The sequence below is a fragment of the Bufo bufo genome, chromosome 6 (genome assembly GCF_905171765.1).
Source record: "Bufo bufo chromosome 6, aBufBuf1.1, whole genome shotgun sequence".
Lineage (NCBI taxonomy): Eukaryota > Metazoa > Chordata > Amphibia > Anura > Bufonidae > Bufo > Bufo bufo.
The window spans coordinates 425,151,616-425,175,504 of NC_053394.1; the positions used below are offsets into that span (position 1 = coordinate 425,151,616).

General features: G+C 44.5%; 1 protein-coding gene across 1 annotated transcript in view; it reads right to left on the bottom strand.

Annotated features, from left to right (window-relative positions):
- Positions 1 to 7,836: 7,836 nt before the first annotated feature.
- Positions 7,837 to 23,889, bottom strand: part of STX8 (syntaxin 8) — a 192,015-nt gene continuing 175,962 nt past the window's right edge. Inside the window, exon 8 of the mRNA XM_040437525.1 lies at positions 7,837 to 8,104. Coding sequence (XP_040293459.1) covers positions 8,037 to 8,104 — 68 coding nt within the window. The 3' untranslated portion in view covers positions 7,837 to 8,036. The remainder of the gene's footprint in view (positions 8,105 to 23,889) is intronic.

Below are 23,889 nucleotides of genomic sequence, written 5' to 3' on the forward strand. Positions count from 1 at the left end.
CATACCATCAATTCTTTTCTTCCAACAGTCTTGGAGGGATCTATCCAATGTGGGTTAGTGTCAGACAATAGCGGTGGTTTTGTTTGTTAACTTCACCATTCACATAAAAGTTTGCCTCATCACTGAACAAAATCTTCTGCGTAAACTGAGGGTCCTGTTCCAATTTTTGTTTTGCCCATTCTGCAAATTCAGTGCGCCGATCTGGGTCATCCTCGTTGAGATGCTGCAGTAGCTGGAGATTGTAAGGGTGCCATTTGTGAGTAGCTAATATCCGCCGAAGGGATGTTCGACTAATGCCACTCTCCAGTGACATGCGGCGAGTGCTACGCTGTGGGCTCTTGCTGAATGAAGCTAGGACAACCACTGATGTTTCTTCATTAGAGACAGATTTCATGCGTCCACATTTTGGCAAATCCAACACTGAACCAGTTTCACGAAACTTAGCAAGCAGTTTGCTAACTGTAGCATGGGAGATGGGTGGTCTCGTAGGGTGTCTTGCATTGAAATCTGCTGCAATGACCCGGTTACTGCGTTCACCAGACATCAACACAATTTCTATCCGCTCCTCACGTGTTAACCTCGGCGACATGTCAATGGCTGTAAACAAAGAGAAACTTGTAGATAACTCATGAAAGAATAAAGTTATGTTAAAACCAAGCACACCATTGTTTTTTGTGTAAAATTCCCAATAAGTTTGATGTGTCACATGACCCTCTTCCTATTGAAAAAACAAAGTTGGATTCAAAATGGCTGACTTCAAAATGGCCGCCATGGTCACCACCCATCTTGAAAAGTTTCCCCCCTCACATATACTAATGTGCCACAAACAGGAAGTCAATATCACCAACCATTCCCATTTTATTAAGGTGTATCCATATAAATGGCCCACCCTCTAGATCTGGATACCATTACACTGCTCCGCTCGTTATATTAGGGTTGCACTGCTGCTTATAATTTTGTCTCCAGCCCCCTGTCTTCTGACCTCCCCTCCCCCGCCATCTTTCTTCTTCACCACAACAGGTTTTTCGTTTCACGGTGTTAGATTTGTCATCTGCAGATTGTTGAGAAATGTGTGTGGAGCTTATAAATTGCCTGCGATGTGCCGCCATATGGAAGCACTCACACAAGCGGAGCCTTTGGGAAAACCGCTATTCTACATCTTGTTTTCTCGGAGGTGAGGCTCTCGGAGCGGCCTTGTGTAACGCGCTGTGGACAATTCTAAGGGAAAATTATCAGTTCCTATTCGAAAGCCTCATCCACACGACCGTATGTATTTTGCGGAACGGAACAGCTGGCCCCTAATAGAACAGTCCTATCCTTGTCCGTAATGCGGACAATAATAGGACATGCTCTATTTTTTTGCGGAATGGAAATACGGACATTGGGAAACGGAATGCACATGGAGTACCTTACGTTTTTTTGGCGGACCCATTTAAATGAATGGTTCCGTATATGGTCCGCAAAAAAATGGAACGGACACGGAATTAAAATACGTTTATGTGTATGAGGCCTAAGGCTACGAGCACACGAACGTATTTTGTTTCCGTGTCCATTCCGTGTTTTTTTTGCATATAGGATGTGGACCCATTCATTTCAATGGGTCCGCAAAAAATGCGGACAGCACACAGTGTGCTGTCCGCACCAGTATGTCCGTTCCGTATCCCCGCAAAAAAAAATAGAACATGTCCTATTCTTGTCCGTTTTAGGCATTGTTACAATGGATCCGCAAAAAAACAAACGGATGGCATAATGGATGTCATGCCGGTTTTTTTGCGGATCCGCAATTTGCGGACCGCAAAACACATACGGTCATGTGCATGTAGCCTAAGAGAAATTAGGAAAACAGCAACAGGCGTATAAGTAAGAGCAGCAGCCATTGTTATTTCCCAGAATCCTCTCTGGGGTCTACTAAATGCTGGGATAAATATAGAAGACCACCAAACCAAGTCACAAACCTCCAGAGAATAATGAAAAGGTAAGTGCACAGGCCGCACACAGTTATACATCACCGATGCTACAGGGGGCGCAACCTGCTCACTCAACTGTCCACAACAGCCAATCAGGGTTTGCAAAAATATCGTAAGCCCAGGGGCGTAGATAGAACTATCCGCATACCACAGTAAATTTTGTACGGCCCCGCCCCCTCACTTAAAATAATACCTTTGAAAAAAAACTATTTGTCTTTGTATCGCCAGGTCAGAGAGGGCATTCTTTGTTATGAGGCAGGGGCCAGGGCACATACCCTCTCTGTGTCCCCTTCACAGTAGTAATGCCCTCTCTGTGTTCCCTTCACAGTAGTAATGCCCCGTATGTGCCCCTTCACAGTAGTAATCCCCCCTCTGTGCCCCCTTCACATTAGTAATACACCCTATGTACCCCTTCACAGTAGTAATTCCCCCCTCTGTGCCCCCTTCACAGTAGTAATGCCCTCTGTGTCCCCTTCACAGTATTAATGCCCTGTCTGTGCCCCCTTCACAGTAGTAACGCCCTCTCTGTGCCTCTTCACAGTAGTAATTTCCCCTATGTGCCCGTTCACAGTAGTAATGCCCTCTTTGTGCCCCCTTCACAGTAGTAATGTCCCCTATGTGCCCCTTCACAGAAGTAATGACCTCTCTGTGTCCCCTCAGTGTTAAGAAAATACAAATATAACAGTAACTACTCACCTTGTCCCATTCCTGATGATCTGATCCCCTCCAGTGCTGCGTGGGAGGACTGCACGGGCAGATTCCCAAGCTCCTCCTGCACAGTCCGGCAGCGCAATCTGTGCCTGCTGGGCTGAATGGTGAAGCAGCCAGCCAGGAGCAGTGACGCACTCATTGCGTCTGGCACCCGGGGCGGACTGCCCCCCCTTCCTTGTACCGGCAGGGCTGCACCTAGCCTTTCAGCTGCCTGAGGTGAAAAATGATCGGCGGGGGTGACAGGTAGAACTTATCTGATAGTGAAGACCTATCGTGAGGATCGGTCATCAATAGTAAAAAACGGACAACCCCGTTAAGTATGTTGCACAGGCGGCCGGAGGAGGCAAAAAAATTTATGAGAGGCCTGTCCTGTGCCTCAACATTAATGTGTTGCCTCGTCTGGCAGCACAGAGGGAATCAGGACCGGTGCGTAAAACGTCCATCGTGATAAATGTCCCCCATGTTGTTTATATATGAGCAGTACTACTCATATCTAGATATTTAGGACACTAATACCGAGATACAGTTACGGTACTTGTCATTTTATATATATATATATACGGTATATGTTATTTTAACAAGTATCTGTCTCAGTATCAGTGTCCTAAATATCTAGATAGGAGTAGTAGTGCTCTTATTCTTTATATACATACACGACTACTTCTATCCGATAATTAAGACACTGGTGCTATCGCCTATATACAGAATAAGCAGATATTGACACGCATACATACACACACACACACACACACATACAGACACACACACACACACTTGCTGCAGGTTCTCCGTTCTCCTCTGGTTTCTTTTGGAGGCTGAAGGACCTGCGATCATGTGACAAGATGAGATCATTAAAAGGTCCTTTAGCATACCATTACTAATTCTCAAAGGTTCTTCATACTCTAGTATGTACACCTATGACAGGCACAGACCCCCAATGTGACTGGGGGGGCCCGGCCTGGCCTGAATTGTACTAAAAAAAGACACTGCTCCCAGGCCCTGAAGCAGCGGCTTTCCCTGTAGTCATACCACTGTGTAAGCCCCTCCCCCACCGATAGCTCAGCTCCTAAAAAGTTGGGCACCGGGTCCCTCATAAAATTCCTGCACAGTTCCTGGTGTAACAACCACAAGCCCTAAAGCATACCTCCCAACCGTCCCGGATCCGGCGGGACAGTCCCGGAGTACAGTGTCTGTCCCACGGTCCTGGTATGGGGGAGCTATTTCCTGCTTTCTGGCAGCTGTCCCTATAGGAAGCAGAGACATTTGCCATAATGAAGCAGAGAGTCATCGCTGGCATCGGCTCCCTGCTTAATCATCCCCCGCCCCTGCTCTCCACACCTCTGGTCTGTGCGGGGGCGGGGCCAGCCAGCAGTTAGCCTCAGCTCCGTCTCCTTCACAGACCAGAGCAGCCGATGTCCTGCTGCTGCTTCTAGGAAGAAGGTAAGTATGTGGTGTTTATTGTTTTTACTTTCTGTGAGGGACACAATGTGGGCATATTACTGGGGGCACAATGTGGGCATATTACTGGGGGCTCAATGTGGGCATATTAAAGGGGGTTCACAGCTGGGCATATTATTGGGGGGCTCAATGTGGGCATATTACTGGGGGCCCAATGTGAACATATTACTGGGGCACATAACTAGGCATATTACTGGGGGCACAGCTGGGCATATTTCTGTGAAGCATAAATACTGTGCAGTGGCATGAAAGGGGAATAATTACTATGTGGGGGCATTAAGGGGACTGAGTGGGATTAGGTGTATAGTTATGTTTTGGGCGAAGTTAGAGGCGTGGTCTAGTGCAGAAAAAAATTTGCTTTGAACGCCGCACAATGTGTCCATCTTTGTTTGTTTACAAAGTTGGGAGTTGTGCCTAAAGTTAAAGAAGCACTCCGAGTAGTTTTTTCTTTTCTATGTAGTGCAGAATACGCCATTCTTAAAGAATAAGATGGAGGCCCTTGTGTTCACCTGTATTATTTTAGGTGTAATATGTGGGATGTCAGCCATCTTGATTCCTTCTCCCCTCAGGTATGGTTTTCCTAATGAATCCTACATTTCCCATCATGCCTGGCTTTGCAGAGACAGATGAGGGGGAGTCTCACCACACTGCACTGCGTCCATAAGGGCAGTGTGACGCTAGGTCTCATAGAACTACACTGAAGAGTCTGCACACACAGATAGTACAGGCAGTGCGAGTCAGGAGGTTTACTGCAGCTAATCACTGCTTACTCTCATCTACTATATATCTGCACTCCTGGCCCTTTAGATAGGGGAGAAATTATATCTTCCACAGAATACATAGATATACAGAGGAAGGGGAGGTGCCTGAGAGTTGTTGGGAGAGGGGGGGAAATTTGATTGGTGATGATGTCATCCTGTAGTTCACAGGAAGTCAGCCACAGGGGAGAGACCGAGCTCCTGTTTACACATTACAGCAAGTTCTGGGCTGCTGGTCAGACGTGAGATCACATGACCAGGTTCACCTAATAAAAAGGTTCAAAACGTATGGATGCAACTGAGTTAGGGTCCATTCACACGTCCGCAGTGTTCTGCGGATATAATGTAACGTGTGTACACAGTGACACCACCAGCAGAATAGTGAGTGCAGCTCTGCAGTATAATACAGAAGGTAACTCAGGATCAGTACAGGATAAATAATGTAATGTATGTACACAGTGACTGCACCAGCAGAATAGTGAGTGCAGCTCTGGAGTATAATACAGGATGTAACTCAGGATCAGTACAGGATAAGTAATGTCACGTATGTACAGTCGTGGCCAAAAGTTTTGAGAATGACACAAATATTAGTTTTCACAAAGTTTGCTGCTAAACTGCTTTTAGATCTTTGTTTCAGTTGTTTCTGTGATGTAGTGAAATATAATTACACGCACTTCATACGTTTCAAAGGCTTTTATCGACAATTACATGACATTTATGCAAAGAGTCAGTATTTGCAGTGTTGGCCCTTCTTTTTCAGGACCTCTGCAATCCGACTGGGCATGCTCTCAATCAACTTCTGGGCCAATTCCTGACTGATAGCAACCCATTCTTTCATAATCACTTCTTGGAGTTTGTCAGAATTAGTGGGTTTTTGTTTGTCCACCCGCCTCTTGAGGATTGACCACAAGTTCTCAATGGGATTAAGAGTTTCCAGGCCATGGACCCAAAATGTCAACGTTTTGGTCCCCGAGCCACTTAGTTATCACTTTTGCCTTATGGCACGGTGCTCCATCGTGCTGGAAAATGCATTGTTCTTCACCAAACTGTTGTTGGATTGTTGGAAGAAGTTGCTGTTGGAGGGTGTTTTGGTGCCATTCTTTATTCATGGCTGTGTTTTTGGGCAAAATTGTGAGTGAGCCCACTCCCTTGGATGAGAAGCAACCCCACACATGAATGGTCTCAGGATGCTTTACTGTTGGCATGGCACAGGACTGATGGTAGCGCTCACCTTTTCTTCTCTGGACAAGCCTTTTTCCAGATGCCCCAAACAATCGGAAAGAGGCTTCATCGGAGAATATGACTTTGCCCCAGTCCTCAGCAGTCCATTCACCATACTTTCTGCAGAAGATCAATCTGTCCCTGATGTTTTTTTGGAGAGAAGTGGCTTCTTTGCTGCACTTCTTGACACCAGGCCATCTTCCAAAAGTCTTCGCCTCACTGTGCGTGCAGATGCGCTCACACCGGCCTGCTGCCATTCCTGAGCAAGCTCTGCACTGGTGGCACTCCGATCCCGCAGCTGAATCCTCTTTAGGAGACGATCCTGGCGCTTGCTGGACTTTCTTGGAAGCCCTGAAGCCTTCTTAACAAGAATTGAACCTCTTTCCTTGAAGTTCTTGATGATCCTATAAATTGTTGATTGAGGTGCAATCTTAGTAGCCACAATATCCTTGCCTGTGAAGCCATTTTCATGCAACGCAATGATGGCTGCACGCGTTTCTTTGCAGGTCACCATGGTTAACAATGGAAGAACAATGATTTCAAGCATCACCCTCCTTTTAACATGTCAAGTCTGCCATTTTACCCCAATCAGCCTGACATAATGATCTCCAGCCTTGTGCTCGTCAACATTCTCACCTGAGTTAACAAGACGCGATTACTGAAATGATCTCAGCAGGTCCTTTAATGACAGCAATGAAATGCAGTGGAAAGTTTTTTTGGGATTAAGTTAATTTTCATGGCAAAGAAGGACTATGCAATTCATCTGTTCACTCTTCATAACATTCTGGAGTATATGCAAATTGTTATTATAAAAACTTAAGCAGCAACTTTTCCAATTTCCAATATTTATGTCATTCTCAAAACTTTTGGCCACGACTGTACACAGTGACTCCACCAGCAGAATAGTGAGTGCAGCTCTGGAGTTTAATACAGGATGTAACTCAGGATCAGTATAGGATAAGTAATGTAATGTATGTACACAGTGACTACACCAGCAGAATAGTGAGTGCAGCTCTGGAGTATAATGCAGGATGTAACTCAGGATCAGTATAGGATAAGTAATGTCACATATGTACACAGTGACTCCACCAGCAGAATAGTGATTGCAGCTCTGGAGTATAATACAGGATGTAACTCAGGATCAGTATAGGATAAGTAATGAAATGTATGTACACAGTGATTCCACCAGCAGAATAGTGAGTGCGGCTCTGGAGTATAATACAGGATGTAACTCAGGATCAGTATAGGATAAGTAATGTCACGTATGTACACAGTGACTCCAGCAGCAGAATAGTGATTTCAGCTCTGGAGTATATTACAGGCCGTCATTCAGAATAAGTACAACATATGTAATACGGAAGTGACTAACCTTCATCTGTAAATTATCTATAAATCTATATGTACCCTGGTGTTCATTGGCGGACATGCACTAAATATCCCCCTCTCCTCCAGAGTGCAGTGAGATCCGTTCGGTCTTTAGAGAACAGCTGTTTTCAGGTAACTTGGTGTCACGCAGGTCTGAATACGGCTGGGCGTCGGCTGCTGCGTCTGTGAATATTTATATGCACTTCGTATATATTACTCTGCAATGTACTATAGTTATTGCAGCACCGGGGAGACTTCGGACTGTAACCCAATCACTGCCAAATTCCTTCTGAACACAAACTAAGGCCGCACGATGCAAATATCAGAAAATCGGACACGGCCTCCTTTAACAGCTTGTGAAAAAAAACGTCTTTATTTTGCATTAATCATTGGAAGAGCGTAGAAAAGACTAATCGTGTGAGAGGGTTAGAATCATATATATTAGTCCGTCCGTTGCCGGAGTCGTCCGTTTCTGCAGCCTCTTACCGGACCGCCAGGACTCCAGACCAGGCGCCAATGTCTTCATTACCGGAGATGTCGGGTCCTGCCTTCCTGGTCATTTCGTTGGCCAAACTGCGACGACTACTATAGCGATGAGAAGTAGAACAATAACCACCATCATGGCTGTAAGAAGAGGAAAGAGAAGATCATTTTGTTTTGCATACCCCCATAAAACAGTCATCGCTTTGATGCAATTTTGGGAAAAATGGGCGCCAACTACTACAGCTGCCAACAGCGTGGTTGCCATCCAGCTTTCCAGACACTGTGAATGACATACATGCATGCATTATGTACCATTACAACCCTTTTATTTCCTCCTGCTGCTTGGTGTCAGTATTTACTGCAATTCTTGCATTCAATTCATCAACCCGAATAAACAGTGCTCAATATTATGATCTGGACCTTCACTGATAATTTATTACTTCCATTTGACATTCATGGTCATTTAAAAAGCACAGGGCCATAATGTGTAGACAACAGGTGGCAGAGGAGTATGGGGGGAGTAGTTTGGGATCAGTCCTATGAGCTATACATTCCTCCCGGCCTGGCCAGGTCCTGTTGTAATTACGCGCTCTATTACTACAATTCTACGGCTTCTGGGAAAGTCTGCAGGTCTTTATGGTCGGGGAGGGACGCAGTAACCTTCCAGTGCTGTCACAGGGCAGAGCTGGGGTCCGATGCCAGTCTGTGCCCACTATGGCCAAAAACCAGAGTCCTAAACTTTTATAAAATGGGCTCAACTTCAAATAATTCAAAATGCACCTCGTGGTCGCCTCTCAGCTCTGACCCTGGGGGGTAATCTCCGGTATGTACTCCCATATGTGACGGTGTGGATTCATTCATCTCGATTCTGCATATTAATTCTATGATGTTTTATCCTGTGTTCAGACAGAAAACTCCAAATTCTGCAGCATTCTTATTGCCACAAGTGCATAATGGGAGATCAGCTGAGATACAGATTCTGAGCTCGGCTTATAAAGCCGCACGATTGTCAGATCCCATACAAATTGCATAGAGATTTCAGCAAAGATTTTTAGGCATTCACTTTGGGCGTGAATGGAGAAGAAACAGTAAAGGAAAGGATATTTCAGTTATTTAAAGGGGTTAGTCGGGAAATAATATTGATGAACTATCCACAGGTCTAAACAGATGAGCGGCCTTGAGGTTGGCCCCATCTTTTACAATGGGCGGTGTGAGCCTACACTGGTCTCTGCTCTGATGGGAGGTCTGCCAGGGGTCCAACCACCCTTCTGTCCTATAAGAATCCAATTTGGTTTAATGGTGCTCAGGAGGACATGACCAGTCATAAGGTGGTGAACATCTCTTGCCTTGCCCATCATGTTCCATACTGTGCTGCTGCTACTATTACTACTACCCCTACACAGCGGCACATCTCCTGCCTCATACTGTGCTGCTGCTGTCACTACTACTACCCTTACACAGCTACATATCGCCTGCCTTGTCCATTCTGTTCGTGCTACTGCTGCAACTTCCCCTACACAGCGGCATATCTCCTTCCTTGTCCATCATGTTCCATACTGTGCTGCTGCTACTATTACCCCTACACAGCGGCACATCTCCTTCCTTGTCCATCATGTTCTATAATGTGCTGCTGCTGCTGCTACTATTACCCCTACACAGCGGCACATCTCCTTCCTTGTCCATCATGTTCTATAATGTGCTGCTGCTACTATTACCCCTACACAGCGGCATATCTCCTGCCTTCTAATTATGTTCCATACTGTGCTGCTGCTGCCACTACTACTACCCTTATACAGCCACATATCGCCTGCCTTGTCTATCCTGTTCGTGCTACTGCTGCTACTATCCCTACACAGCGGCACATCTCCTGCCTTCTCCATCATGTTCCATACTGTGCTGCTGCTACTATTACTACTACCCCTACACAGCCACACATTACACAGCCGCACATTACACAGCCGCACATATCCTGCCTTGGCTGTCATATTGTGCAGCTGCTGCTTCTACTACCCCCATCATGTTCTGTACTGTACTGCTGGTAACTCTACCCTCCACAGTCTAACAAACCTAAACCGGTCCCAAAAAAGGAATAATTTTTTGACAGCTTTTGTTATAAGCCATTGCTTCTTCACTTTCTAGCATGATAAACATTTTCTGTAAAATAACAACAAACCCGTTGCGACTCCCTAAAGAGGGATAATTTCGACCACTTCTTTAAAATAAGCCATTGCTTCTTCCACAGTGTGTGTATAAACACCGGCAGCCATCTGCCCCCAATAAGGGATAATTTTTAGACAGTTTTTTAAATTTTAAAAAGCATAACAAATCGGAGAGTGGATTGTCTTATTAAAGAGGCTACCACACATTTACCCATAGCCATATATGTCACCGTCACTTTGACTATGATATTGAAAGGGGTTAGGTACAGTCCTAGGAGACCACCGAGTCACATTCGGGTGAATTGGGGCACTTTGGACTAAAATTCATCTGCCGGTTGAACCAAAATAAATTTCAGGATATTAACTCATCTCTAATTAATATTTCTTTCATTACATAATTTCGCCCCTTTTCTCCTAGCTCAATCATCTCATCTGAACTTTTTTCCCATTTTAACATTTTTTCGCTTGTGTTCTCCACGTTCCATGGTAACATTAACCCTTGAGACGCCTGAGAGAACACCGGCAACAAAGGGCAATGGCCATAGATTATGGAATATATCAGGATAACGGCAGCACTAAATGTACAAGAGCTTTCTCATGTGCGCACAAAGGCGGCGATTGTGTCGTGTCACTGTGAGATTCAGGGCCCTGTCTCCCTGGCATGGTGGTATTTACACTGTCAGCTCCCCGGCTCGCTGTGCGGCTGAGAACCTGCTTGAGATCCTGGCACCCATTCAAGTAGTGTGTGAACAAAAAAGAGCATCATAAATATGTCTTGTTCTGACAGCCTCCCTTGTGTATTGGCCGCCTGGAAGCACAAGTCTGCAGCATTCAGCGCTGCGGCTCCGCTGATTTACCGTGAAGGAGCACTCCGAGGTGTCGCTCTCCCGAAGTGTGGAGAATATGGTATCAATTAAGGGGGACGCGGCTAATGGGTTTTTAATAAGAGGAAGGGGGTTTAATGGGGAAACAGGGATTCATCCCCCTTTTTACTCAATTCAAGTTATACAATGGTTTCTCGGTATGAGAAGAGTCAATGGACCATGCTGGAGGCCATTTATAAGAAGAGTTGAAGAAACATAGAAAAATATGGAAAAGGTCTTATTTTTGTCTTTCTAAAAGAACTCCTTCACCGCCCTGATATTCTGGGCAATGGGAAGTGGAAGCCCATCAGGGGAGCCAAATATGGAGCAGAGGTCAGCGGTCATCTAGGAAACCTGCCCTCATTTGCTAGGTGTGTGATCTTCCACATTAGCATGAATGGCTGCTTAAAGTACTAGATAAAGAACTCTCAAAAAGTCCAAGGGGTTAAAGGTCTTTTCCTGAGAGGAAGATTAAAGGGATTGTAGCGGGAAAGGGGTATAACTATTTTTTTTAAAAGGGCCAGAATGGGTTAAAAATAAAATAAAATAAGCTTTACTCACCTCACCAATCTCCTGATGCTCCTGTTCCGACACTGCTCCATTCCCTGCTGCTCGCTACTTCCTGGGAAAAGACTGATCAGCCAATCACTGGCAACAGAAGTGACCCACCTTACCCAGTGATTGGCCATTTTCAGCTATTTCCTGTGTCTCATACCGCAACCAAGAAATAGAGGCCCGCAGGGACCTGGGCAGAGTCTGAAAGGCAGTGACCAGGGGATCGGCGAGGTGACTAATGCCTATTATTTATTTTTAACCCATTCTGGGGTTTAAAAATAATAAAATTTAAAAATTATCTCCCCAAGACAACCGCTTTAAAGGGAACTTGTCACCTGGATTTTGTGTATAGAGCTGAGGACATGGGTTGCTAGATGGCCGCTAGCACATCTGCAATACCCAGTCCCCATAGCTCTGTGTGCTTTTGTGTAAAAAAACTGATTTGATACATATGCAAATTAACCTAAAAAGAGTCCTGTCCCTGACTCATCTCACATACAGGACTCATCTCAGGTTAATTTGCATATGTATCAAATTGTTTGTTTTACACAATAAGAGCACACAGAGCTATGGGGACTGGGTATTGCGGATGTGCTAGCGGCCATCTAGCAACCCATGTCCTCAGCTCTATACATCAAATCCTGGTGACAGGTTCCCTTTAAGGCAAAACCGACTACATAAGCAATAAAAGTCTGAAAAGTAGAGTTATGACCTTGGGACCTCTGCCGTTCCTAAAAGTGTGGGGTCCAGGCCATAATAGAGAAGTGATGGAAACTCTCCGTTAACAATCAGATAGGGGAAAGGTCACAGTGGCCACTTATTTGGGAACTGGGATGCAGAATCCCTTCATATAGGAAAAAAAATAACACTTCTAAAAAGGTAACGTGGTGCTGGTCAAAATACACTGTTCTTGCATTTGTTAGGTAAATGCAGCTCAATTGGCATTTTCTGCATATGTTCTACATCATTTCCACCTCTGTGCTTTGGCTTTTCATATAGACACTAGAATTTAGGCCTGGTTTTATTTAGGAAGCCCCTCCACTTGTTTTCACTGACCCAAAGACACTAGAATTTAGGCCTGGTTTTATTTAGGAAGCCCCTCCACTTGTTTTCACTGACCCAAAGACTATGCCGAGATGGAAGCACTTTTGGGGGGTGACCAGCATGGACCACCTGTAATTTCATCTCTCTATAAAAGGGGGTTTATATTGAATTTGTAGGCACTGTTTGCATTGGTCAGGAGAATGGGGTCCCATGGCCCGGTATAAGTGGGATGGCAGGTCGGCCATGCATGCTGCATCTCTATTTTCCATGAGGTCCTGTAAGCTGACGAGTGCTCTAGGTATTGGTGCTACAACTTGAAGCTCAGATAATGCAGCACAGAAGTAAGAGATACAGTACAGACCAAAAGTTTGGACACACCTTCTCATTCAAAGAGTTTTCTTTATTTTCATGACTATGAAGGCATCAAAACTATGAATTAACACATGTGGAATTATATACATAACAAACAAGTGTGAAACAACTGAAAATATGTCATATTCTAGGTTCTTCAAAGTAGCCACCTTTTGCTTTGATTACTGCTTTGCACACTCTTGGCATTCTCTTGATGAGCTTCAAGAGGTAGTCCCGTGAAATGGTCTTCCAACAGTCTTGAAGGAGTTCCCAGAGATGCTTAGCACTTGTTGGCCCTTTTGCCTTCACTCTGCGGTCCAGCTCACCCCAAACCATCTCGATTGGGTTCAGGTCCGGTGACTGTGGAGGCCAGGTCATCTGGCGCAGCACCCCATCACTCTCCCAATTTTTCGGCTGACTGACTGACCTTTATTTCTTGATGGCCACTCATTTTTCTTTACTTAGCTGCTTTTTTCTTGCCATAATACAAATTCTAACAGTCTATTCAGTAGGACTATCAGCTGTGTATCCACCTGACTTCTCCTCAACGCCACTGATGGTCGCAACCCCATTTATATGGCAAGAAATCCCACTTATTAAACCTGACAGGGCGCAACTGTGAAGTGAAAACAATTTCAGGGGACTACCTCTTGAAGCTCATCAAGAGAATGCCAAGAGTGTGCAAAGCACTAATGAAAGCAAAAGGTGGCTACTTTGAAGAACCTAGAATATAAAATATTTTCAGTTGTTTCACACTTGTTTGTTATGTATATAATTCCACATGTGTTAATTCATAGTTTTGATGCCTTTAGTGTGAATCTACAATTTTCATAGTCATGAAAATAAAGAAAACTCTTTGAATGAGAAGGTGTGTCCAAACTTTTGGTCTGTACTGTATATATATATATATATATATATATATATATATATGTACACACACACACACAGTCGAGTCCCATTATTCTGACCACTAGCTAATATCCAGAGTAACCGCCGTGTACAGCAGGTAAACGGGCTGGGGGGGGGGGGGGCTCAATAAGGTCCTGGTAGGTTGTCACAGGTATCTGGAGCCATGCTGCCTGCAGGGCATTACACAGCTGCTGGAGGGGCAAGGGGGAAGATCTATAGAAAAAAAACAACCATCGAGTTGGTCCCACAGATGCTCAATTAGGTTCAACTCTGGAGAATTAGGGACCAGGCTAGAACCTGGAAGTCTTGGTCAGGCTCTTCCAACCAATATCAGACATTTCTAGCCGTGTGAAATGTCGCATTGTGTTGTTGGAAGGTGTACGTGTATGGGTGTACGTGATCTGCAAGGATTGATTCATACCTAGATCGGCTGAGAGTGACTTCCCCATGGATACGTGGCCCAGAGAAGGCCACGAAAACCTTCCCCGGACCATAACGCTGCCCCCTACAGCTTGTGTTCTATCAGTAATGGTTGTAGGGTGTTTTTTCTCTGATGTTGCTCTAACAAGCCAACATCCATCTGTTCCATAATGCAGACGTGAAACATCGGAGAAGACAACCAATCAGTGGAGGTCCAATTCCGATACTGTTGCGAAAATTGAAGCCTTTTTTGCTGATGCAGCTTCGTTATTAGAGGTGCAGTGACCGTCCGTCTGCTTCGGAGCCCCATTCTCAGTAGGGTCATTGAACTGTTGTGTTAGACACACGTCTGGTAGTCCCCTGGTTTATTTTGGCAGTGAGCTGCTCGACTGTAGGGTGTCTGTCCTCCCTTGTGCACCTTCGTAGCCGACTTTCACCTTTCACATCAGTTGTACGTGGCGCTCCAGTTTCCAAGTTGCTTATTCACAATTATAGTTCAGTGAAATTGCCTTTTGGCAGGTTTGAGTTCAGGGTTAAAGTGAATTACGTAATGGATTTCATTCTCACAGAATCCATCACGTTATTCAATGCCGGCGTGCCGCACAATACAAGTGTATGGCTAGCTCCGTATAGTATTATGCGGCATGCCGGCATTGAATTAGGTTATGGATTCCGTAAGAACAGAATCCATTACGTAATTCACTTAAACCCCGAACTCGAGGAGCAGGTTCGTTCAACTCTATTCACACTGGTGCCATTTGTCTGCTCACCATACACCGCAGCAACAGAGAACAGTTTACACTGAGCAGTGTCAGAAATACCGCCACCTGGGGCCCGAAACCCAATAATCATCTCTTTTTGCATCTCTAATAAATCGCCTCTTTTACCCATGGCAGCGATGAGAGATATGTGTGCAGACAGCCTATGACACACCTTATATACCCACCGAGCCAGCTCAGCACACCTTATATACCCACCGATCCAGCTCAGCACATCTTATATACCCACAAGCCAGCTCAGCACACCTTATATACCCACCGAGCCAGCTCAGCACACCTTATATACCCACCGATCCAGCTCAGCACACCTTATATACCCACCGAGCCAGCTCAGCACACCTTATATACCCACAAGCCGGCTCAGCACATCTTATATACCCACAAGCCAGCTCAGCACACCTTATATACCCACCGAGCCAGCTCAGCACACCTTATATACCCACCGATCCAGCTCAGCACACCTTATATACTCACCGAGCCAGCTCAGCACACCTTATATACCCACCAATCCAGCTCAGCACACCTTATATACCCACCGAGCCAGCTCAGCACACCTTATATACCCACCGAGCCAGCTCAGCACACCTTATATACCCACCGATCCAGCTCAGCACATCTTATATACCCACAAGCCAGCTCAGCACACCTTATATACCCACTGAGCCAGCTCAGCACACCTTATATACCCACCGAGCCAGCTCAGCACACCTTATATACCCACCGATCCAGCTCAGCACACCTTATATACCCACCGATCCAGCTCAGCACACCTTATATACCCACCGATCCAGCTTAGCACACCTTATATACCCACCGAGCCAGCTCAGCACACCTTATATACCCACTGAGCCAGCTCAGCACACCTTATATACCCACCGATCCAGCTCAGCACACCTTATATACCCACAAGCCAGCTCAGCACATCTTATATACCCACAAGCCAGCTCAGCACACCTTATATACCCACCGAGCCAGCTCACCACACCTTATATACCCACCGATCCAGCTCAGCACACCTTATATACTCACCGAGCCAGCTCAGCACACCTTATATACCCACCGAGCCAGCTCAGCACACCTTATATACCCACTGAGCCAGCTCAGCACACCTTATATACCCACCGAGCCAGCTCAGCACACCTTATATACCCACTGATCCAGCTCAGCACACCTTATATACCCACCGAGCCAGGTCAGCAAACCTTATATACCCACTGAGCCAGCTCAGCACACCTTATATACCCACCGAGCCAGCTCAGCACACAAGACTTTCTACATTTTAGGTTACACTTTGATTCCAACAAACAGACACGGAGAAAGTCACTGCGTTCCCTGCTGCTCGTATAATGAACGCTCGGTGCACTTCCAAGAGGCCAAAAATGTAATCACAGAAGACTACTTTCCATACTTCTTTATTGTGGGGGGTGTCAAGTCAGTCAATCCCATCTGCCTGGTGAACAACCCAGGGACTGTGTGATACCCATTTCTACGTACGGATTGTCTCGTCACTCTGTTTATGAGCTAGTGACAAAATGACGACATTTTGTTGTGAATGGAAGGGTTAAAAGTGGCATCTGTTGGTGAAGAGGATGTGAGCTAAGTGTTACATCCAGCATTTTTCCCCAGTGCCCGTCCTGCTCCAGGCTCCGAGGTCACAAGCCTTCATTTAATAGCTACAAACCGCTCAGTTACTGGACTGCAGATCTGGCACCAGCTGCAACCAAGACAGGAATGAGCAAATGATCAGCATTATGTGCTGCTGGCATCACCATCAGGGGCCCGGGCCCTCGAAAAATAGTACTGCGACAACAACTGTTCCTCAACACAGATTATTTAGTTGTAACAGGCAGTATTATAGCAGTTATATTCTTAACCAAAACTCTTTTTATTGAGAGTGCAAAAGGTCTGTTCAAAAAATACGTATCAGTATATAGCCATGTGCAAATGGCAGCAGTAGAATGGATACAAATATTCTTACAGACCATATCATATCTACTAACATAGTGAGTATGAACAAATTTAGTTAACACAAAACAAAAGAAAAAGACACGGACAAGAGTGGGGAATTGGGAAGAGGGGTAGAGTGGGGTGGGTAGAGGAGGGGAGGAAGTTCTTCCAATTCACTCGGGGTTGCGATACTTCTCCCAAGGTCGCCACAGTTTGAGAAATTTGGAACGTGTGCGCGTTTCCCAGTGGGCTAACTCCTCAAATCTAAACAGTTGGTCTGTTTTCTCGGTCCACATCAACATTGAGGGTGGCGAATCATTCTTCCAGAGGAAGGGTATCAACATATGTGCTGCAGTAAGAAGCATGGTCGGGAGGTCAGCCTTAGCAGGAGTAAGGGAATCATTGGGACACCAGAGGAGAACTAGTTTTGCATCCAAACGCACCTCAGAGGCGCATATCTGGTTAATTTTGTTCTCTATTTGAGACCAGAAGGGGCGTATTTTACTGCAGGACCACCATATGTGTGACAAGGAGCCGACTTCTGTTCCACACCTCCAGCACTGCTCCGGAACATCCGGGTTGAGCCTATGTAGAAATTCTGGTGTTTTGTACCAGCGGGTCAATAGTTTGTAAGAATTCTCTTGTATTTTGATGCATCGGTTGAAGCCATGTGAATGAGCTAAGATAAAGGCCTTCTCCGGCTCAGTCAATTGGATTTTGAGTTCCTTTTCCCAGGCAGACACAAAGTGCAGTGCTGGAGGAGCAGAAGAGAGCAGCTCCCTGTAGAGTGTCGAGAAGGGCTTTTTCGGTAACTCGGGAACACAAAGCTTCTTCTCAAGCCAAGTAGGTGTATCATTAGTAAGGGGAGGTAGCTTAAGGGCTTTAATATCACGACCAAATGCCCCAATAGAAAGGAAGGAGAGGGCTTTAACCTTCGGCAGATCGTGGATCTTGTCCCATGCCAAGTCCCCAGATGTAGAAGCAATATCTTGTAAGGTGAGGTCAGAAAGTATGCTCCAGACTCCGGAGGGTCTGAGTATATCGGGGTGAATATAGTTCTGTAGTAGATGCAGGGGAAGGTGGATATTAGGGAACCTAAGGTCTTGGGATTTATATAGTTTGGCCCATTCCACCAACATGCCTTTCCAAATGGGAGAGGCATATGCGTTATTCGGGGTGCATGTGCGGATTCCCCATAGGATAAGTCCTTCTTTGTAGGTGATAAGAGCACGCTCAAGTTGTACGCAAAGATTCGGGGGTTGGCGGGAGAGGAGAGAAAAGCACCTGTTCAGGAGCGATGCTGTATAATAAGTTTGGATGTCGGGCATACCAAAGCCCCCAAATCTCTTTTTTCTTGTCAATATTGAGTAAGCTATCCTAGAGGATTTGCCCGCCCACATGAACAAAGAGAACATACGGCGTATCTCCACAAAAAAGGAGCGAGGGAGCCAAATTGGTAGTGTTTGTATTAAATATAGAAGCTTGGGTACAATGAAGGCTTTAAGGAAGTTCTTCCTGCCTATCCAAGAGATGAAGGGGAGTTTAAGGGACTGTAGATGTGTTCTAATATCTTTGAGTAGGGGGCCGTAGTTAAGATTAAATAGGTCATCTTGGTTAGCTGAGATTCGTATCCCTAAGAACGTAATATCACGGGGGGCCCAAGCAAAGGAGGTGGTGCGTTTGAGGTTCTTGACTATATAGGATTTGCATGAAACATTCAGGGCCATGGATTTGCTATAATTAATTTTGAAATTAGAGATCCATCCGAACTCTTCGAACAGAGAATGGAGCCGTGGGAAAGAAATCGTGGGGTTGGTGGTCATAATTAGCAGATCATCGGCAAATGCTGCGGTGGTATGTATACAAGAACCCATCTTGATACCCTCAATGTCAGGGTCTTGTCTGATCTTGCATAGCAGGGTTTCCATTACTATGACAAAAAGAGATGGGGAGAGGGGGCATCCCTGCCTAGTGCCATTGGATATGGCAAAGGCTGGTGAAAGAGTGCCGTTGACCTTGACTCTGGCAGAAGGGGACGAGTATAAAGAGAAAATAGCCGCGATAAACTGATCGGGGAAGCCGAATTTCGACAGTGCCGCAGACATATACTGCCAACTGACCCTGTCGAAGGCCTTTTCCGCGTCTGTGCTGAGCAAGGCTAGCGGAGTTGAAGTGCTCCGCGCCCAATTCATGAGGTGGAGGAGGCGGACGGTATTTTCGTTCCCCTGTCTGCCAGAGACAAACCCAACCTGCTCCCTATGGATGATATCGGGGAGAATCTGCTGGATCCGCTGAGCCAAGATCTTAGCCCACCATTTTACGTCCGTATTAAAGAGGGAGATTGGGCGATAACTACCACAATTTAGGGGATCTTTGTTCTCTTTATGAATAATCGTAATGTGGGCCGAAAGCGATTGGGGGGGAAGTTGACCTCCGTTCAGAAGGTGATTACACATGGAGCGGAAGTGGGGGACTAGGATATCTTGAAAATTTTTATAGTACGTAATGGAGAAGCTGTCAGGTCCAGGGCTCTTCCCTGAGGGAATAGAGGCCAGTACTTTCCGCGCTTCAGAATCTGTTATTGGGGCTACTAGCTGGGTTGCCTGGGACTGGGTGATATTAGGGAGATGTAGGGAGGAGAGGAATTTTTCCGTGGCGTCCGTGAGGGTATTAGACGACTGATTCGAGGGGGGTGGAAGATTATAGAGCTCCGTATAAAAGGTACTAAAGGCCTTCGCAATGTCAAGAGTGGACTTCAGGTGGGTTCCTTTAGCATCTTTGATAGCAGAGATAAAAGAGTCAGAGTGTTGTTTTTTAACTAGCGCTGCCATAAGTTTGTTCCCTTTATCGCCATGAGCGTACGATTTAAATCTGGAGCGTAGGAGCAGTTTGGCCGATGTTACATTTAGTAAGTTCTTAAGCTTAGTTCTTGCATCACTAAGTTCAGTGGCACAACTAAGTGCCTGTGATTGTTTGTGCGTAAGTTCGAGCGACTGAATTTGGGACATAAGGGATAGCAGTTATATTCTTGTACATAGGAGCAGTATTATAGTAGTTATATTCGTGTACATAGGAGCAGTATTATAGTAGTTATATTCTTGTACATAGGAGCAGTATTATAGTAGTTATATTCTTGTACATAGGAGCAGTATTATAGTAGTAATATTCTTGTACATAGGAGGCAGTATTATAGTAGTTATATTTTTGTACATAGGAGCAGTATTATAGTAGTTATATTCTTGTACATAGGAGGCAGTATTATAGCAGTTATATTCTTGTACATAGGAGCAGTATTATAGTAGGGATATTCTTGTACATAGGAGCAGTATTATAGTAGTTATATTCTTGTACATAGGAGGCAGTATTATAGTAGTTATATTCTTGTACATAGGAGCAGTATTATAGTAGTTATATTCTTGTACATAGGAGGCAGTATTATAGTAGTTATATTCTTGTACATAGGAGGCAGTATTATAGTAGTTATATTCTTGTACATAGGAGGTAGTATTATAGTAGTTATATTCTTGTACATAGGAGGTAGTATTATAGTAGTTAAATTCTTGTACATAGGAGGCAGTATTATAGTAGTTAAATTCTTGTACATAGGAGGCAGTATTATAGTAGTTATATTCTTGTATATAGGAGCAGTATTATAGTAGTTATATTCTTGTATATAGGAGCAGTATTATAGTAGTTATATTCTTGTACATAGGAGCAGTATTATAGTAGTTATATTCTTGTACATAGGAGCAGTATTATAGTAGTTATATTCTTGTACATAGGAGCAGTATTATAGTAGGGATATTCTTGTACATAGGAGCAGTATTATAGTAGTTATATTCTTGTACATAGGAGCAGTATTATAGTAGTTATATTCTTGTACATAGGAGCAGTATTATAGTAGTTATATTCTTGTACATAGGAGGCAGTATTATAGTAGTTATATTCTTGTACATAGGAGGCAGTATTATAGTAGTTATATTCTTGTACATAGGAGCAGTATTATAGTAGGGATATTCTTGTACATAGGAGCAGTATTATAGTAGTTATATTCTTGTACATAGGAGGCAGTATTATAGTAGTTATATTCTTGTACATAGGAGGCAGTATTATAGTAGTTATATTCTTGTACATAGGAGCAGTATTATAGTAGTTATATTCTTGTACATAGGAGCAGTATTATAGTAGTTATATTCTTGTACATAGGAGCAGTATTATAGTAGTTATATTCTTGTACATAGGAGCAGTATTATAGTAGTTATATTCTTGTACATAGGAGCAGTATTATAGTAGTTATATTCTTGTACATAGGAGCAGTATTATAGTAGTTATATTCTTGTACATAGGAGCAGTATTATAGTAGTTATATTCTTGTACATAGGAGCAGTATTATAGTAGTTATAATCTTGTACATAGGAGCAGTATTATAGCAGTTATAATCTTGTACATAGGAGCAGTATTATAGTAGTTATATTCCTGTACATAGGAGGCAGTATTATAGTAGTTATATTATTGTACATAGGAGGCAGTATTATAGTAGTTATATCCTTGTACATAGAAGCAGTATTATAGTAGTTATATTCTTGTACATAAAAGCAGTATTATAGTAGTTATATTCTTGTACATAGGAGCAGTATTATAGTAGTTATATTCTTGTACATAGGAGCAGTATTATAGTAGTTATATTCTTGTACATAGGAGCAGTATTATAGTAGTTATATTCCTGTACATAGGAGCAGTATTATAGTAATTATATTCTTGTACATAGGAGCAATATTATAGTAATTATATTTTTGCACATATTAGGCAGTAATATAATATTCTTGTACATCTTTGTTAGCCCGCTGCCGTCTCTCTGTGGTAGGGTAATAACACAAGATCACATGGTAGTCACTAGACTAAGCATCTGCCCACCTTGCAGAAATCAGGAACGAATGAACTTCCTCCCATGTGCACTATGCTATTCTCTGTCCTGTATGTGTCTGCATCATATCTCTGCCCTGAATGAAACAATATGCTATAGTTAATTCTGAGATGGGCCGTGTGCTCGGCGGTCTGCGCAGAGCCTGTGTTCCAACCGCAAGATGGACGGAAAAATGTCAACCTGATGCTCGGCGACTTGTTAGCACTGTGTTCAAATGTCAGCAAAACCACAAAGGTCTGGATTTCATTTCTTGCTTGGCCATAGAGATTTAAAGGAGGAACAGCGAGGACAAAGGGCAAGCTGGAGGGGTAGGGAGAGAATTACGGGCAGAAAAGAGTCGCTCTCGTGATTATACGCCGCCAATATTTCCACTGCTTTAACCTTAAGTGACCGAACCTCAGTTCTTTCTCCTGGCCGAGCCAGCGGCGTCTCTATATTTTTAATTAGAAAAAATATATAAAGTGTAAAATATTTCTAGCTCTGTGGCAAACAAATCAGACTAACTTTTCTTAAAGAACACCTGACAATTTCAACAGCAATTATTCCTTTCAACCAGAGCTGGGACTAATCAGAACAAGGATATGATTGGATGCCGTTTTTTCCCCCTAAATTTAGCGGCCATGTTGGAATTTTTTTCATGCAACATTTAGGTTGCGCAATGCAACTTCATCTATCCAGCAGGGGCAATTTCTGATTGATGGCGAAATTCCCTGTGTACGGGATTCTAGAGGACTCTCCGATTCATAGGGTACCCAGAGATAAATATAAATAATATCTGGGCGATCACGGTTAGAGATGACGGACTTGAAGTCTGTAGCCTACGTCTTCATGATAACACTTCTGCGCTGTGGCCTGTCAGCCTTGTCACAGGGACGTTATCTAGATTCAATTCAATATCTGCCGTCTTAATTGGCTGGAATAGTGGTCATGATGTGTAGACGTTAATATGGGTGGCAATTTGGATTTTATATCAAGACACGGAGGCTTCATATTGCTTAACTCTTTCTTTACTTGAAAATAGCAGCAAAGAAGATAATCTGAAAAAATCATTATTACAGAGGTAACATAAGCCCCTCCCCCTTAGTCCTCCATAAAGGGACCTCCTCCACATCTCCACTTCCTCTTTCTTTGCTGCTGCTATTCAGATAAGTACCTCACCATAGTCCTCTGGGCTATGGGGAAAAGATTTGTGTATATTTATTGATTTTGTTCATTGTACTGCCTGTATTTTCCTTAGGGATTGTATTAGCAATTGTTTATTCCTTAGGGTTCCTTTTAGGGGTCGCGTTTTCTCCCCTTTCTGATTCATTTGTATCTGGGCTGTTTTCCCCCCCCCCCCCCCCTTTTTTCATTGTTTCGCTCTGCGTTAGTTTTTTTTTTGCCATCTTTTTCTGTTCTGGAGGCTAATTCCCACCCTCCGGTGGTCTCCGGCCGCATCGCGGCCTTTGATTTTTTCTTACCGGCCTCTGAGGGGTCTCCTGTTTTCCTTCTGCGCCGCTTCGGCGCCATTTTCTCCTTCTTCTGACGCGCCTGCTGTATCGCGGGAGTTCGGCGGCCATTTTGGGTTGCGCCCGAGATCTCGCGATTGCGGGATTTCGGGCGCGCGCGCACTCTCCGGCCTCTTCTGGTCTCCCGGCTTCCGAGATCGCGCGAGATTTCGGAAGGAGTTCAGTGCAGCATCAACGGTCACCTCGGCTTACCGCTCCTGCCCGGTCGCTGTGTTAGTTACCTATTAGGTTTCTTTATTTAGGTTTGGTTTACCCATATCTGCCATCATGTCCCTGGTTCCAGTCCCCTCTCTGATCGCTAGCAGCCCTTTGCTAGATACTAATAATGTTGCTCCCCAGGCTGTGCCCACCTCTTCTGGAGCAGCTATTCCCTCCATGGCAGATGCCCAGGCTAGGGCCTTACAACAGTCCATTTCAGACGCTATTCTATCTGCTATTGGCTCTGTTTCCTCAGCCCTCACCAGCTC